Source organism: Erpetoichthys calabaricus, chromosome 8, assembly GCF_900747795.2.
Source record: "Erpetoichthys calabaricus chromosome 8, fErpCal1.3, whole genome shotgun sequence".
In the NCBI taxonomy this organism is placed as follows: Eukaryota; Metazoa; Chordata; class Cladistia; order Polypteriformes; family Polypteridae; genus Erpetoichthys; species Erpetoichthys calabaricus.
The window spans coordinates 70,336,774-70,355,877 of NC_041401.2; the positions used below are offsets into that span (position 1 = coordinate 70,336,774).

The following is a 19,104-nucleotide window of genomic DNA, read 5'->3' on the forward strand; positions in this document are numbered from 1 at the left end:
GGGGGCTAGTGGGCCCTTACGTGCCCTATAACCCGGGAGTGCGTCATCACCACGTGACAGGAAGAAACGACGTGCTCCCGGGCTGAAGAAAGACTGTTTACCCTGACCCGGAAGGGATAAGGACTTGGGGGTTTGGCCAGGAACCACTTCCGGGTCAGGGGCTATAAAAGGACTCTGGGTGAGCCCAGACATTTGAGCTGAGCTGGGAGGTAGGGTGGCGACGTGTCTGGGCGAGGAGGATTGGTTTATTGAAGAGAGAATAGTGATTTATGAGTGTGGAGTGGAGGGTGCTTTGTGCACTGTACAGAAGACAAATAAAGAAGTCTTGTGCTTTTACCTCGTGTCTCGAGTGGTACCTGAGGGTGTTAGAGGTGGCTCCACACCTAAACTGCTACACACTTAATAGTAATATTTTATCTGAATTGATATTTGCCATAAAAAAATTAAAAAATCAGAATTTTTCTGATGGGGAAAGTGGATTTTAGATAAGGAGTGTACAGTTAAAATATAACGGCAATACCAAGGCAGTGGGAAGGACCAAGTTACAAGTGGTGCCTTTATGGTGTGACAGATTTTTACTTGAAGGTCTTCCCCAGAAGTTTTAATGTTTTGAACTAATTAACCCCCAAGCTTCTAAGAATGTCTCAAACATACCAGGGGCTGGTACAATGGTTGCCCCTATTTCATATTTTTGAAGATTGGTGCATAGATTAAAGTTACCCCATGTATTCTCCAATTCAGTACAATACCTGGGAATGTAAACTGGTTCTTAAAGACATACAGTCATATAGACAGAATGGTTACTCCACTGTTTACAGATATGTAATAACAAAAGGGGAGTACTGATCATTTTTCTAATATTCTTATTGTTTTGCATGTATTTTGTTCATGTTATGTACTGTATATTCAAAACATTAAAAGAAGGGAAAAAGGTCAAATTTGAGCAAAATACTAGACCATAAAGCACAACAAAAATTCAGGCACTTCAGGGACTTTTTTGGTTGGATATTTATATCGTAATAAACTAACTAATATTAATAACACTGCACTCAGTATACTACCGTAAACTACAAAAGAAAGACTTAAACTAATTTATCGATCAATGGGAAACATTATAGTTCTTAAATAGCTTGTATAGTATGTAAATGTGCAGCTACTGCTTCCATCTTTTCTAGGTGAATCACGGTAGCCAAGACAAGCTGTTCACTTTTGATGCTGTTTTCAAACCTAAATGCTCACAACATGAGGTTTTTGAGAAGTGTGGTGTGAAGCGACTTCTTGATCTTGTTTTCCAGGGGTGAGTAATGGCACGAGACTTTATCAGACTTGTTTAACTGGTTAAAAACATTTGTGAAAAGTAGTCTTAGATTTTTACAACAGTGTTATCAAAGAAAATTCATCATTGTTTAAGAAAGATTTCACAGCCCTATGTGTGGTTTCAAAGGTTGCAGGGATACAGTATATTCAAATGTTAAAATCAAAAGACCTATTTAAGAGATAAAAAATTAAACCCAATCAATTATTATGGTTAGATTAATTTTCCATTAATTTATAATATATTTAAAAAAATAATATTTAAACCATTATTTATTTATTTTTTTTTTTAAGATTGTTGGAAGATGATTTTTACAAGAGGGTGATTGCCTCTCAGGGCTGTGTGTTCACACTATACAGTGTGTGGTATCATCTCTCTAGTGTAGCTGCCATTTGGACACCCAAGAGTCTGCATGGGATTTGTAGTTCTAGAGGGCCGCCCTGGTAGTATTCTTGGGGCCCCTAGATGGTGCTGTTGGGAGGAGGATCCCCTGTGAGATGGAGGTTCTGTCCAAGCAGGAAGTGCTTCCTTAATTCAGGGCTAATACACCAGAAGCACTCCCAGGTCCAGGGTAAAAGCAGATCTCTTCCTTATCCAGGCAAGTCAGAGTTGGGAGAGGAGGAGAAGGACAAAGCTTGCCTGGAAGGAGTGGAGGAGAGAGAGAGAGCGAGAGAGAAAGAAAGAAAGAAAGAAAAAGAAAGAAACAACAAATCAGAATGAAGATTTTTTTTTTAACCTCGGATATGCACATCAGTGGGCTTCATGCCCTTGGAACCAAGTTATCCGAACTATTCTATAACTTTTCAGTAATTATTTACCACTCTGATACTGATCTTTCTGATCATAAAATAGCTCATTGCGATAGCAATTGACGAGAAGAATTCATAAATAATTGCAGAATTACGGTATTTGAGGGTTCTTCTAGGTGCCTTTTTCTCTTGTACATTTGGCTCAAAAACTAATCGGCACATTGTCATCTCATAACAGACTTAAGTTTTGAGTTTGGTATTTTTCTTTCCAGCTGTTTTAGCTGTAGACCATCGTCAAGAATCTGTGACACGCAGACGCACGCGCGCGCGCACACACACACACACACACACACACAGACAGACAGAGACAGACATACACTCATCATCTAGATATTGATGTTTTCTGTGTCAGGAGACCCTAAAACATCAAGATCCATCAAAAACCAGAGATTGAAATTTCTGATGAATCTTAAGCTTTTGCTGTTCCCCCATTGACAATAGCTTATGTTGGGGGAGGGCACGAAGCAATAAATGGTCTCTTGAATTTAGTACTTGAGTATTTGTAGTTGTGTCAAGGGTTTGGGGCTTTGAGATACCCCTTGTGGCCACAAAAATATAAAACCCTGTTCTTCTAAAAAATATTAGAATTCCTTTTTCTAGTTCTAATCTTAATATTATTGGTGGGGACATAATTACTTAAAATAATCAAATTCAAAAACACTTGTCATCTGGCTGCCTGATTTTTGACACTAATATGTTGACTAGATCTTAGAATTACCTTACATTTTCTGTATTCTGCCCAGTTTGAGTATGTGTACCTAGTAGACTGGGTCCATGTCCAGGATTGGCTCATATTTTACATACAGTACTTCCACGATAGTTTAAGACTATATGTGAGCCTGTGGGGAAATAAGAAAGCCTTTCAGGTAAAAACAGTTGTAATACCAAATGTGAATGAAAGTGAAAATAATTAAATGTCATGTTTTTTTATGTGCATATTTCATTTTAGGTTCTCCTGCACAGTTTTTGCTTTTGGACAGACAGGATCTGGAAAGACTTATACTTTGTGTGGCCCATACTCACTGGTATGAAGCTATCTTAGATTGTTTTATGCACAGTTGTTATATGGAGTTCATGACAACACCAGTGTTCCTGTATCTGAGGTTCAGTTAAAAATACACTTTTATCTTGCTAAATTTTTGAGCCATATTATATAGCTTTTTTTCTTAGGAGACTGCATTCCTTTAATGTGTGAAGTGACATCCTTCACATCTTCTATAACTCTATAATGGCCAGTGCAGTACTCTATGCTGTGGTCTGCTGGGCTGGTAACATCACTTCAAGAAAGGCCCACCAAATCAACAAGCTAGTTAAAAGGGCAAGCTCAATTATAGGAGACACTCTGGACAACCTGAAAGTAGTAGCAAAGGAGGGAGTAAAAACAAAACTTTGTGCCATTATGTACTTTCAGACAACACATTATTCAGCAGAAGTATGTCAAGAAATCCTACTGTTGCTCCTTTATAGCAACCAAGTAGAAGTTTTCTTTCTTTTTTAATCTTCTTGCCTTATAGTCATTCTGGTGTGTGTTGAAACCAAAGTGTGTGTGTGTGTTTATTTGTTTAAAGAGCTTTTGTAAAAAGCCTAATTTCCCCTGGGGGACAAATAAACTTCTATCTATCTATCTATCTATCTATCTATCTATCTATCTATCTATCTATCTATCTATCTATCTATCTATCTATCTATCTATCTATCTATCTATCTATCTATCTAAACCAAAAGGTAACCTGGCCAAATGTGTTCACACACTCACTCATTTGGCCTACTAAAACGACTTACCCACCGTCCATTGGACAGAAATTCTTGTTATAATGGTAAGAACATGCAGATTCTTTAATGAAGGATTATGAACATAATAAGTCAGAATCACTACACATAATGTTTACTGCTGTTAAGTTTCTTTTCTAATTGTCATGAATATATGAGAGAGATTTAGTTTTGTTCAAACAGGACTAATGCAGACAGGGTGGACTAATGGCTAATGTCCACACCTGAAACCTCGAGTCCGAAAGCCTAAAAAGCCTGTTTATACCCTAACACCAAGCAGACATTTATTTGGCCTTTGTTCCAATTGTAAAATAATGTGGTGAGGCCTCTGTATTTTGGATGACAAGGGACATGCCTTTTAACAAACATTTAACATTGAATTTCTACTTACTGTAAAATGTATTCCAGGCCATGACCACCAAACTGATCCTGAATAAAGAAATGCATTATACAGTAAATTAGATTAAATGGTTATGTATAACTTATTTATATAAAAGCAAGATAAAAACAATTTTGTAGTCTGAGCTGTGTAAATTAAAGATTATGTTTTACAATGTTAAAGGTAGTATAAAATTTAGAAAACTAAAGCATGTTTCACACAAATTTCAATTTTTAATATGTGTATGTTTAAATTTCTATTTCTCAGTTTCATGGTGGATTGAAGGACCACAGTTTCTGTGGCCTGACGCAGCGGTCATTTGAATATATTCTTGAAAGAACTCAGTCCACACAGGAGGAGTTTGTGTTGAGTGCCACATTTTTAGAAATTTACAATGAACAGGTATGTCCTTCATTTGCCACAGCACTTATTATGGTTATTACTACATAGTGGTGGCTGTGCTGCTTTCTAAAACCACTTTGTTCATTTGCTTTCACTTCTCCCTACCTTTTTGCCATTTCTTTAAGATAATCTTAGTTCTCTATAAATTACATTCTAAAAGGTAATGTACTTATTTTATTTTTTCTTCAAAAACTGTACTGGAATAAACATTTCTATTGTCCCCTTTAACATCAGAACAAAAATCATTTTTGACAGCTTAACCTTTCAGTCATTTTATTGGTTTTCTCAGGCCTTATTTTTGTAATTAAATTTAATCTAGTATTGTTTCATAATTTTCCATTAGGCTGCTTTAGTAGCTTTTTCCATTTTCAGATGGTTTTAATACAGCTGATGTAATCTGGCTGTTTATTTATTTCATTTTTTGCAGTCTCATTCCTTTTCTGCAGAAATAGTTTTTGCACAAACCCTTCATATGTTGTTGTCTTTTTCTCCATTTCTTGCTTTCTCTGTTTATTCAATAATGTTTTCAATATGTGTCATATTTGGAGTGCTTCTGAGATCAATATGGTACATTTTTCTTTCTTTTTAAAGTAAAATAATATAACTCCCCATCTCTTCTCATTTTCCATGCTATTCTTTCTTTCTTTCTTTCTTTCTTTCTTTCTTTCTTTCTTTCTTTCTTTCTTTCTTTCTTTCTTTCTTTCTTTCTTTCTTTCTTTCTTTCTGATGGGATGGTAACAAATTCACTATTTTGTAATGTTGTCATTCCTTCTCTCAACACTTAAAAGACGTTTTGGCACTGAGAATACTAAATAATGAAGCGTTTCAGGTGTTATTTTGTCATGTTGTTCCTGAAAACATGTCTTAAGTTGTGCAATAGTACAGGGTTGTCATAGTTGCAGTTTTTGTTTCAAAAGTCACCACACAATCTCTACTCGGGACAGATCACAACTGCAGGCAGGCCCATCCAGTTCTCATACCTTCTTCTTCCACAGTCATGACTTTGTAATGTTTGCAGAATTTGGTTTTGCATTGTCTTGTTAAAAACACTTGGACATCCCTGGAAAAGATGTCAACTTGATGGTAGTATATGTTGCTCTAAAATCTCAGTTTAGTTTTCTGCATTAATGCTGCCATAACAGAAAAACAAATTACCTTTGCCAAGGGCACTGACACAACCCCACACCATGACAGACCCTGGCTTTTGGACTTGTAGCTTATAACAGTCTGGATGGTCCTTTTCTTCTTTGGTCTGGAGCACATGGCATCCATTTCTTCCAAAAAAGATCTGGGATATTAATTCATTCAATAGTACATGTTTCCACTGTGTGATGGTCCATCTCAAATGCCTCTGAGTCCAGAGAAGTCAACTCCACTTCTGAATACTCCTTTACTAAGGTAATCCCTTGCCCATGTGGAACTGAGTAACAGTTCTTGATGCAGTGCTGTCTGAGAGATTAGAGTTTAGTTTAGGATTGCTCCCTTGCCCTATATGCGCTGAAATTCCTTCAGATTCCTTAAATCATTTAATGACATTATGCACTTTAGAGGGAGAAATACGCAAATCCCTTCCAATCTTTTTTTGAGGAATATTGTTTTTAAATATTTCAACAATTTTTTTCATACATTTGTGATCCTCAGCCCATCTTTGCTTCTCAAAGACTCAGCCTTTCATGGATACTTCATTTGTACCAAATCATGATTACAACCACCTTTTGATATCACCTGTTTGAAATCATAATATTATTTAATTATTTAACCTCATTACTGGCCCAAATTTGCCTCGTCCCAACTTTTTTTGGAATGTGTTGCAGGCCTAAAATGCAGGAATGTGTGTATGTGGACCAGATAAAACATGAAATACCTTGGGTCATGCTGTCTGCAATGAAATAAAGTCAAAGTACATTTAAGAATCACTGCATTTTTTATTGCATTTTCCATACCATCCAAACTTTTTCTGATTTGGGGTTATACATCTAGTTACTGTTATATGTCACTTAATTACTATTCACCCACTTACTTACATATTTACATTTATGTTATTTTGCCTCTTCCTTTATTGTTTGGTCTACAATCAAAAATCCTTTTACTTCCAGTGTCTCTATTATCCATCCATTTTCCAACTCGCTGAATCCAAACACAGGGTCACGGGGGTCTGCTGGAGCCAATCCCAGCCAACAAGGCAGGAACCAATCCCGGGCAGGGTGCCAACCCACCACAGGACACACACAAACACACACTAGGGCCAATTTAGAACCACCATTCCACCTAACCTGCATGTCTTTGGACTGTGGGAGGAAACCGGAGCGCCCGGAGGAAAACCACGCAGACACGGGGAGAACATGCAAACTCCACGCAGGGAGGACCCGGGAAGCGAACCCAGGTCCCCAGGACTCCCAACTGTGAGGCAGCAGCGCTACCCACTGCGCCACCGTGCCACCTGTCTCTATTATGGATAACTGAATTGTTCTTTTTTTTATACTGCTACTCTTTTTTCTCTAAAACAATATTACTACTACAAGTACTACTAATATTACTACTATTACTTTTACTGCTGCTGTTGCTGCCGTTTTTCTTTCCTTCCATTTTACTTCCTTATTCAAATCTTAACACATTACAACGGTGGCTACCTAGGCGATTCTAGTTGCTTCTGTGTAACAAGACTTTAACAAAGGGTTTGTTTAGTCTTCATAAGCAACAGTGAAACTTAGAAACTTGGGCAACTATGGTGCATATTTTAGTCATTTAGTGGTAGGTCTTAACAAATGTTTATTTGTGATGCACTTCTATAAGTGACTATCTGAGTTTTATGCTCCAGCTACATCACCTATTTATTGACCTCTTGATAGTTATTTTGTAATGTTCTAGAATGGTTGAACTGTGTCTCTACCATTTAAACCCACCCCATCTTTTTTAGCGTATTGTCTTCTCTTTTAAACTGCATCTATTCTGATTCACCTGCAACCTACCAGACCTCTTGGTTGCTTTCCACTACTTTTTTTTGTAAAGAATCAATCCACAATTTCTTCTTCTCTGTTAATGATTTCAAGCAGATGATCTTCTGACTTGCCTTCAGTTTCCTTGCCCTCGCAAAAGACATACATTCCTCTCCGTTCTCAAACTTTAAATAAGGAAAAGACTCTGTCTTCCTGAATGATGTTGGCCCAAAAGACATCTTAGAAGCAAGACCATTACCACAGTGCTCATTAAATGCACAGTTGTTTTAAAATGCAACCCAGGAAGAAAGCTTTCGTTTAAAAGTGAAAAACATGGTAGCATAATGGCTAGTATTATGGCCTCACTACCACTGGGACATGGCAATAAATTTAGGCTAATAAGTTAATTGATGACATTAAATTACATTGATTCTTGTATATTTGATTGGCTTCCTGTCTTGAATAAGTTTTTTTGCTTTCTGGTATAATGAATTGCTTTAAAAATAAATAAAATATAAATGTCTCTCACACATTTTTCAACATAACATCAGCTAAGTGTTGCATTTGATTATATCAAGTCTTGAAAGATGAAATTTTTTCCAAACTGCACTCACTGAGTGCTAACATTTTGAATTAATCTTTTGTGCAGTGGAGTTGTGCAAAAAGGTTGAGATGGGCTATTAATGACAAGGACTAAAAAGTAACATTTGTGGACAACTTGTTCACAGTGATTAAAGTTAACATGTGGATCAAGGTTATCAAGAACGTTTTCTGTTACGCTAGCATTGAATGTCTTCTTTGCCATGGACTAAGTAGGTAACTATCTTGAATGTTTCAGAAATTTTATATTTTCCTTAATAACCATCTTTTTATTATTGTGGTTGGATTTGGTTTACACCATAAGCTTATACTATGTCTAATATGGGGATTCCTTTTCTTGTAATAAGGATTGCTTTTTCTATTGTATTAATTTGAAATTGGGGGCGGCACGGTGGCGCAGTGGTAGTGCTGCTGCTTTGCAGTTAGGAGACCCAGGTTCGCTTCCCGGATCCTCCCTGCGTGGAGTTTGCATGTTCTCCCCATGTCTGCGTGGGTTTCCTCCGGGTGCTCCGGTTTCTTCCCACAGTCCAAAGACATGCAGGTTAGGTGGATTGGTGATTCTAAATTGGCCTCAGTGCGTGTCCTGTGGTGGGTTGGCACCCTGCCCGGGATTGGTTCCTGCCTTGTGCCCTGTGATGGCGGGGATTGACTACAGCGGACCCCCGTGACCCTGTGTTTGGATTCAGCGGGTTGGAAAATGGATGGATGGATGGATTAATTTGAAATTTCTGGTAAAGTGTAAAGTAGTTTTCAAAGGGTTGGTCTTTTGGAAGGTAATGAAATGTCCACCACTCTATGTATGTTAGACTGGTCTATGATGTACTTTGGTATAAACATACATTTGCAAGCATACATCCCAAAAACAAGATTGTTTCTTTGTTTCTGTTTATCTTCTGCCTCGGCAGGTACGAGACCTCTTAAACCCCAGCGGTTCACTCAATGTTCGTTGGAACAAAGAGAAAGGATTTTATGTCCAGAATTTGACAAGAGTAAATTTTGAACTGTTGGGAACAGTAATGGATCTTCTTGAAAGAGGTATGGGATCTCAGTCTGTTTGTGAAGACTATGACACAAATGTTTTAAGTATTGGTAGTATTTTTGAAACCAACTCTTCCATCACAGATTCAGATATACAGTGGTGTGAAAAACTATTTGCCCCCTTCCTGACTTCTTATTCTTTTGCATGTTTGTCACACAAAATGTTTCTGATCATCAAACACATTTAACCATTAGTCAAATATAACACAAGTAAACACAAAATGCAGTTTGTAAATGGTGGTTTTTATTATTTAGGGAGAAAAAAAAATCCAAACCTACATGGCCCTGTGTGAAAAAGTAATTGCCCCCTGAACCTAATAACTGGTTGGGCCACCCTTAGCAGCAATAACTGCAATCAAGCGTTTGCGATAACTTGCAATGAGTCTTTTACAGCACTCTGGAGGAATTTTGGCCCACTCATCTTTGCAAAATTGTTGTAATTCAGCTTTATTTGAGGGTTTTCTAGCATGAACCGCCTTTTTAAGGTCATGCCATAGCATCTCAATTGGATTCAGGTCAGGACTTTGACTAGGCCACTCCAAAGTCTTCATTTTGTTTTTCTTCAGCCATTCAGAGGTGGATTTGCTGGTGTGTTTTGGGTCATTGTCCTGTTGCAGCACCCAAGATCGCTTCAGCTTGAGTTGACGAACAGATGGCCGGACATTCTCCTTCAGGATTTTTTGGTAGACAGTAGAATTCATGGTTCCATCTATCACAGCAAGCCTTCCAGGTCCTGAAGCAGCAAAACAACCCCAGACCATCACACTACCACCACCATATTTTACTGTTGGTATGATGTTCTTTTTCTGAAATGCTGTGTTCCCTTTACGCCAGATGTAACGGGATATTTGCCTTCCAAAAAGTTCAACTTTTGTCTCATCAGTCCACAAGGTATTTTCCCAAAAGTCTTGGCAATCATTGAGATGTTTCTTAGCAAAATTGAGACGAGCCCTAATGTTCTTTTTGCTTAACAGTGGTTTGCGTCTTGGAAATCTGCCATGCAGGCCGTTTTTGCCCAGTCTCTTTCTTATGGTGGAGTCGTGAACACTGACCTTAATTGAGGCAAGTGAGGCCTGCAGTTCTTTAGACGTTGTCCTGGGGTCTTTTGTGACCTCTCGGATGAGTCGTCTCTGCGCTCTTGGGGTAATTTTGGTCGGCCGGCCACTCCTGGGAAGGTTCACCACTGTTCCATGTTTTTGCCATTTGTGGATAATGGCTCTCACTGTGGTTCGCTGGAGTCCCAAAGCTTTAGAAATGGCTTTATAACCTTTACCAGACTGATAGATCTCAATTACTTCTGTTCTCATTTGTTCCTGAATTTCTTTGGATCTTGGCATGATGTCTAGCTTTTGAGGTGCTTTTGGTCTACTTCTCTGTGTCAGGCAGCTCCTATTTAAGTGATTTCTTGATTGAAACAGGTGTGGCAGTAATCAGGCCTGGGGGTGGCTACGGAAATTGAACTCAGGTGTGATACACCACAGTTAGGTTATTTTTTAACAAGGGGGCAATTACTTTTTCACACAGGGCCATGTAGGTTTGGATTTTTTTTCTCCCTAAATAATAAAAACCATCATTTAAAAACTGCATTTTGTGTTTACTTGTGTTATATTTGACTAATGGTTAAATGTGTCTGATGATCAGAAACATTTTGTGTGACAAACATGCAAAAGAATAAGAAATCAGGAAGGGGGCAAATAGTTTTTCACACCACTGTACACAACAAAATAATTCAATATGTTTATTGCTTTAAGCATGTAGGGTTTATCCTGCAAAGTAATAGAAAAGGAACAGGGAGAACCTGAATGTAAATAAATAAAGGTTTCTGTCTCTACCATATGAGTCTGACAATATAAACAGAACTCCCCAATTCACAAAGCACTCTTTCCTGTTAACCTTCACTGTTAACAGGAAAGAGGCACAGAAGGTAGAAACTACAGCTTAACTGCCTGACGGACAAGCTCTTGTTTAACTTCAAAGACCAAAATCTTCTTTGAGGGCAGAACCTTTTAAATGCCCTTCTTAGGGCCATATCATTGAGTCAGATGTTATAGAAATATTTCCATTTGACTCAGGCCCTCACTTTTGATGCTTAGTTTATCCATCTTCTCACTCTTTTCTTTCTTAAGATTAAAATTAAAAACAGCTTTATTGGCAGGATTTCAAGTTTTGGGTGCTATATCTCTCTATTATAAAAAAAAAATCTTGGAAGGCTTGGAAGGAGACGATACATGATTTTCTCTGAGACACTTTAACGTCCCACAAGAGACACTAACCGTCCTGCGAGACAATGCAGTGAGACAAAAGGGCATCTGCTGTACAGGCTTTTAAATGATTGACGTGCAGCGCGACAAGTAAAAAACGCAGCTCGGCAGCAGCAACAGCAAGCCAGCAGCTGATCCAACTGCATCTCCTTAGTGTCCGTTCAGAATCCCCACCAACTTCACAATGAAAGCGGCAGCGACGCAAAGTGGCTGGCGCATAGCGCACCTTGGGGTGGCCGAGCTAAGCGAGCAGGAGGCAAAGCCCCCTAGTTGTTAATAATAGAAATATTGATTGCCAATACATAAACTGGAGCAGATTCATTGACAAATGGAATTAAACAACAATGTTCATCTCAGTAGCAGTGTTGACCTTGAGGATCTTTGGAATGTGGAGCATTTAACAGCTCTCTTTCAATATGTAGCAGCTACAAACAAAGTTAAACAACCTAATTAGTCTTCTGTAATATCACTTTCTCTCTTTTCTTAAATTTGGGTAATTCTTAAAAATAAAATAAAACAATAAAATTGTACATTTCGTGATGTATTTGTCTCAGATTTTTTTTATACTTGTGGAAGTGACCACACAACCTTTGCTACCTAGATGTCCATTTCTTTAATTTTTCAATTCATATACAGTACTTATCTTATGGCATGGATTTTTTCAGTGAGCTTGCAAATTCAGTTTCAGGTGTTTTCAAATTTGTTGAAGTTTATTATACTCTTCGAGTTTCATTTTCTTTTCCCACTGTTTCATTCCTATTATAATTAATATTTTTTTATTTTTTTCTGCTCATCTTCCATTTTAGAATTTTCCATTGACTTTTTCTGGATTTTCTAGTCCTTCTTCCTCTTTTTTAATATGCTGTCTTCTTAATCGTCACCTTTTCTCTCTTTTGTGTCTCACCCCTCATGTTAAAATTGCTGTATTTCACAGGAATGCTGAACAGACAAACCTCTGGTCATTCTCTGAATGAGCACTCCAGTAGGAGTCACTCGATCTTCACCATCCATGTTGAAAATAAAGCAGTGAGTCCTGATAACTTTATGATTCTGCATATTTCATACCTGAATTTTAAAGCACAAAACCAGTTATAAATAGTTATGTCTGTCCTGCTTGCAGCATGTATGTGAGTAATAAGATCAGGCAGCTACTGAATTTCATAAAATAACCAGATCTCTTTTTTCAACCAAAACTTTCTGTTTTGAACCAGTATAGATTTAGTAAAATGTAACATACTTATTTCAGAGTAAGGTTTCAAAGGAGAAGCTGAAAGGGATCATAATGTTAGAAACTGTGCTTACTACTATGTATCTGTAATGAATCATTTAATGACTGGATACTCATGTTATCATTACCTTGTGTAATGATTTTGTTTTGTTTAATGCTTAGAGAATGTAGAAGTTCTTTGCTAAAACTTTACCGAGCTACTCATTGCACATACATAAATAACTGTTGTATCAAGTTCAGTACCTTGTTTTCACTGATTTTACTTTATTACTCTTAGGAACCAAAAGACTTCAATAATTTCAAATACATATTAATGTCAGCATGCATATAGTATACACTGTATGTTTTACAGTATATGCATGATATGGAATTTTGTACTTTATTGTAACTTTTATATTTGTAAATTTGTGCAGTGCTCTGTATGTGTCTGCTTTAAGGGGTGTTATATAAGAATGAATTGAATGAAACTGATCATTTGGACATGTGAGTTTCACTGGCACCCTGCTCATGATTAAAATATGCGGTTTGCCAGGGAACAGTTATTAGTGCACTTCTTTTTAATTACGAACTGAGTTGTTCATTACACCTGAAACTCTGCAGAAGAATGTGTTGCATGCTGTCTTTGGAAGATTCTAAGTAGTAAATTGATTCTAGACATGTATTATGAACTGTATACAAAGTTCATCCGTCCATTATCTTTACTAAATGCATGATCACAAAAGGCTAGTGCCCATCTCTGCTGCATTGGTAACAATGCAGTAAGCATCCCTGGATGTAAAACTAGTCCATTGCGGGACAAAATCACACAATTCAAAAATGCTAACTTACCTAACATACACACTTTTTTGCTATGTAGAAAGAAATTATAGTATCTATAAAGATGTGGATACACTGTACACAGGTATATTCAAATTTCTGTTGTTTTGTCACACCCTTAGAAAGCAAACAAATTTTACATACTTTGTATTTGTATTGTCTTGATGGCCTTAGAGATCCATCTCTTACATATAGGTCTGGGGTGTCCAAATTAAAAATAGCAGTTGCTCAGATTTATTAAATATGCCCTCACTGTTTAGTGAATATTGGTTGCTTCATCAGAAATAAGTTATCATTCTTTTGGGCCCCTTAGACTGGTACTGGTCTTGTTCTTCAGGGCTATTTTCTCATATGAGCAAGGTAAGCAAATGCTTAGTGTCCTTGGGGATCAGTAAACACACCAAACTAGACTGTTTTGCATATGTATACTATATAATTTAAGGTTGCTGAAGGGAGGAGGTGTGGAACCTCAAAATAGGTATACTGCTTAGGGCCTTAGAATACCTCTGCTTCTCCCCAATCAAAATGATTTTGTCTTTGAGAAATGTAATTTTTGATGCAAAAAGTAATGTGTAAAGAATGGTCTTACAGAAATTTAGGATGATCACTTATCCCTCTTAAGTGTGGCAGTAATTTGCACTCATCATAAAAAGCAAGTTTAAAGGATTGACACCTTTGTGCCCGTGTTTTGCAGCAAGATAATGCCCTCGGCAGTGTTGGAAAGCAGGGTAAATTCTGCATTGTGGACTTAGCAGGCAGTGAAAGAGTTAAGGAGACTGGATCCTTTGGAGAGCTGTTGGAAGAAGCATGCAGCATTAACCGTAGCCTTCTCACCTTAGGTAGGTATGCCCTAAGTTTCTGTGTTGCAAAAATACTGTTACCTTTATTGCCTTTTAATTAGGTGCTATTGCACCAAGAGTGCTGCTCCTTGTTGTTTTCCTTGCATTCAACCTCAATTTTTATAGTTTTAACATATTTCATTAATATAAAAGAACACTGATATTTGATGTTTGATAGTATTTATACAAAATATTTCAGCAGTAAATTTATTTTACCTAACACTTGTGGTGGGTGGCCTGATGTACAGGTAGGTTGTATACAGCATAGGCTTGTGCAAGAAAGCAGGGTTCTAAGATTGAGAAAGAGAAGGATGAACTGGCAGAGCTAGTAGGTTGTTGAACCCTTGTCTTTTTGGTAGCAGCCACTTCAGCTGTCCATCAAAGTAACACCAAGTAGCCCCTCTCATTCTCTCTCTTTTTTCTGCTCTGGCCTGCACCTAACAGTTGAGAGTATGCACAGTTGAGTGCTACTGTCAGAAATACAATTTGTGATGTCATTTTCAATTAATAGCAGAAATACTTTGCAGAAATATATTGCATGGGACTAACAATATGTGAAGCAGGTCTTTAAGGTAAGATGTAGTAAACCCATGTACTGTAGATATTTCTAAGTCAGTATAGAGGTTTTAAAATTGATTAGTGTTTAATAGGAAATTAGAAAATACCAAAAGTAATAGGTGATGTGATCATGCTTTTGTGTTTTTGTCAGTGCTCTGAGGTCTTTTTTATTGATATACTGCATATCATGGAGACTCTTATCATAAATCTCAAGAGAACATTATAATAGTCCAGCTGTAATTATGTCCTCAGAAAGAGTTAAGAGATCAATAAATATTACTTTCTGAAAGGATGTTTTTGTGCATGAATTGGAGAAGGAATACTCTTACAATGTAAATAAGACTGAACAACATCATTTTGGATGGCTGTTCTTGGTGGGGGCTATCAATTTCTGAGTGAATATAGGAGAGATAAAATTAATAGGACAATGACAACTCGTTACTAGGTATGGATATCAAAGGGAAAATGGGGTCATGTTTCGGCTTAAGAACGTTTTTGTGGAATACTCTCAGTACTTCAAAGTGACTACATTTTAGACTTTAATAATATTTAAAAGTATTTAATATGACTTATTTTGTTTCTGCATTTGAGGTAACTGCATCTCTGCCCTGGTGGATACCAGAAAAAAAGAACGGCATATACCTTATCGAGACAGCAAGCTCACAAAACTATTGGCCGACTCACTTGGAGGATCAGGGCTCACTCTTATGGTAAGCAGTTTATAATGTTTTTTATGTATCAGCTAAGTAGTCAAAAGGCATATACTATATTTATGAAAGAGTATATTGGTTACCTGTTACAGTGGTAATGTCATGATTAAGAAGGCAAGTGACTACAAGGCTTCCAGGCTATCTATCTATCTATCTATCTATCTATCTATCTATCTATCTATCTATCTATCTATCTATCTATCTATCATTTTACCGGTCAAATGTTTTTTCAGTTTTTATGGAAATGCATGCAGTTTAATGTCTTAATGTTTCATGAAATAAACTCATAGAACAAATAAACAAGGACAAATAAAAAATAAGTCAAGAAATCATTAAGTGTACAAGATGTTATTCAAGTTTTTGATTCATCAAAGTAGCCATGTGGCAGTGTGGGTCGGCTACACATCACCAGCCTCTCAAACCTGTTTACCATTGATAATGTAACCGAGGGATGAGCCAGCAGATGAGGCCACAACACCCAAACATAACAATGGGTAGGTGCAAAGTGATTAGTGCTTTTATTGAAACAATCCATCAGATATCAAAACAGTGTTAAATAAATTCAGTTAAACTCTCAATAAATAAATAAACTTAAAAAACTGGAGCAATTCCCAGGGGGTTAAAATAGCCATAAATGTGCTCAGGTAAAGTGAAGTTAAAATCTGCGGCAGGTAAAATCTTTGCAACATGTACAGTCAAAGATGTGTAAGCCCTGATGCCTCCTTCTACAAACGTCTCTCCAGCTCACCTGTTATGAATCTATCAGTAGAGTAAGACGTCCCGCTAACGGGCACAGCAACCTGTCAATCCAGGCCCTCGACACAACTGCCGCCTCCTTTCATCTCCCGCTGCCTCTCCCCGGACTTACACGTAAGCCCACTGCGAGGCATTGGGTCACTCCAGCTCCCCATCTATGTCAACCCCCTTCAGCTCCCCATGAGGCTCTTCTTCCCGGCTGCTTGCCTCCATTTATCAGCACGCTGCTTACACGCTTCCCGTCTTCCTCATCCCTTCTATCAACCTCCGTCTTTCTTTCTTGCTCCCAATCATTTTCTGTCGCTCATTCTTCTAAGACTCTCCAATCTTTCCCTGACCCCCTTTCTTTTGCCAGTTTCCCTTATATACCTCCATGGGCTGTGCAAGCATGCACATCCACGGAGATCAAGCTAGCCATTCAATTATTTATTTATTTAAAATGGACTTCTAATTGTTTAGCTGTCATTCCACAAGACATCTTTTTCTGATAAAATAGCCAAACTGTGGTAACTCTTTTGATTCAGAATGCAAGTCACTCTGTGCAAGACACCAATCTGTTTCCATTTTTCTGTTTTTGCTAACCTAAACTTTAAATTTAAACCTCTGTAAATTTTACTACTTACCTTTTCACCATTTTTAGTCATTCATTGCTTTTTTAACTGATTAAATTTGAAGAAAAATTGGAAAAACTGAGGTGTTCTAAAATATTTGACCAGTAGTGTATACTGTATATTGCACTGCTGTTTTAATTTGGATTTGTAGTTGTGCTGTATTGTTGTTTGTGACCTGTTGTTACTGTAAAACCACACCCATTTTCTTTTACATTGATTAGAGTTTATATTTCTTTTGTGAGGAAATTATATGTTAATGTGCTTGTTGCAGGCATTCATTTTTACATTTACTTATTTGGATAATGCCTTTATCCAAGGCAACTTACAATATTTGAGATAGAATTGGTTACACATCTTTTGGTTTTCCAATTGGAGCACACACAGGTGACTTGTTCATGGTCACACAGTGTCAGTAGTTGGGTTTGAATCCTCAACCTCAGGGCGTGAACCCAAAGCCTTAACTGCAATGCCACACTGCCTAATGGCCCAGTCTTACTCTTTAACCACCAGCTCTATTCTAACTTGATTGTGAAGTGAAGCAGCCATGAGATTTCAGTAAGAGATTGTTAAATTTCAATTTAAAGAACAATAGGTATTCACAGACCTTTGAATCTGAGCAAATATATGTGTATGCAAATAATTTACTGTAAAAATTAAACTTTTTTTTTTTGCTTTAGTGTTTCTGATTATCAGTCTTTTCTGTCTCTAGATTGCCTGTGTATCACCTGCAGCAGCATGCCTCCAGGAGACCCTGAATGTTCTTCGTTATGCCAACAGGGCCAAGACAATCAAGAACAGACCTATAGCTAAGCTGGTAATTAATGCAATGGGCTTTAAAAAGAAGCATATTTTGAAATACTTAGCTGTTTATTCTTTTAGAACCCCTTTATACAAAAGGAAAGTACAGACCTCTACTTTTTTGAACATTGCTCTTTTAACAGTCCTTACGTTAGTGAAATACTGGGGACACCATATAAGATTTTCCTTAAATGTCTAACTGAAAATAACTAGTCTTCTATGGCCTTAATAATATTAAAATATATTTTTATATATTGATTTTGATGTATCCTTAGGACTCAAAGCAAAGGCAGACTGCTCATTATGATTATCAGATCAAAGTCTTAAAGGCAGAAAATCAAAAATTAAGGGAAAAGCTGCAGCTTCTATCAGTCAACAGTAAGCAAAGCGCAGGAAAAAACACCGAAAGAGAATCGGGTAAGTCCACGAATCACGTCTTATGAACATGGGGAAGCGCAAAGCTTTTTGTTGCTTTTCTGACTTGAACGAAAGTAGACAGAAGGTGTGCCAGCATTTTGAGATTTGGCTGTGAAATATATGCAGCCTTTTTCTCTCAGAAGCTAAAGTCATGAGCCCTTAAAACCCAATTATAATCATTCTTAGCATTTCTCCACCTCAAAAAGTGTGCTTGTCATTCAGCATCAAACCATCTGAATCTGAATAGCATATCAAGCTTTTAAAAAACTAATCTACAAATTCCACACTCAGGTGGCCTAACCTGTCATGTACCAAAGGTAAAGAGAGAATTTTTACAGGTCTTTTCATAGTAATGTTGTACCTGTCCTTCATGAAGAATCCTATGTAAGATTACACAGAATAAAAAAACTGAACATAAAAGAAACTACCAGAGAGTACTTCCAGCCTCGGATGGGTTTCCTCTAGTTTTTGAACATTGCTGTTTAAAGAGTCGTTGCATTAATGAAATGTACAGAACAGTATATGCAATCTTCCGTAACTGCCTAATTGGAAACAAATCTTACAATAATTCAGATTCTTCCAAATGACTGGAAGACTCTAAATATCAACTTTGAAATTATATATATATATATATATATATATATAATATAAACACCACTGAAAAGAACAGGAAAGTGGAATGATCTACAAATAGATTCAGCTGAAGATTACTAATGTCTTTTAAAATCCGTTTGAAAGGAATAATACTCATATATACCGTATTTATACTGATCAAATCTGGATAGGACATTAGTATAAACAGTTATGATGCCAAGGAAATGTTTCTTCTCTCAGGTTTTAAAGATCACTATAAATCTTGTA

The 19,104-nt window shown here is 37.2% G+C and overlaps 1 protein-coding gene across 1 annotated transcript in view; it reads left to right on the plus strand.

Annotated features, from left to right (window-relative positions):
- LOC114656540 (kinesin-like protein KIF12) overlaps nt 1–19,104 on the plus strand; it is a 40,279-nt gene that overhangs the window by 10,538 nt on the left and 10,637 nt on the right. The window contains exons 4-12 of the mRNA XM_028808184.2: nt 1,176–1,297; nt 3,074–3,149; nt 4,541–4,675; nt 9,117–9,246; nt 12,445–12,536; nt 14,249–14,393; nt 15,543–15,661; nt 17,738–17,842; nt 18,102–18,243. Coding sequence (XP_028664017.2) covers nt 1,176–1,297; nt 3,074–3,149; nt 4,541–4,675; nt 9,117–9,246; nt 12,445–12,536; nt 14,249–14,393; nt 15,543–15,661; nt 17,738–17,842; nt 18,102–18,243 — 1,066 coding nt within the window. The remainder of the gene's footprint in view (nt 1–1,175; nt 1,298–3,073; nt 3,150–4,540; nt 4,676–9,116; nt 9,247–12,444; nt 12,537–14,248; nt 14,394–15,542; nt 15,662–17,737; nt 17,843–18,101; nt 18,244–19,104) is intronic.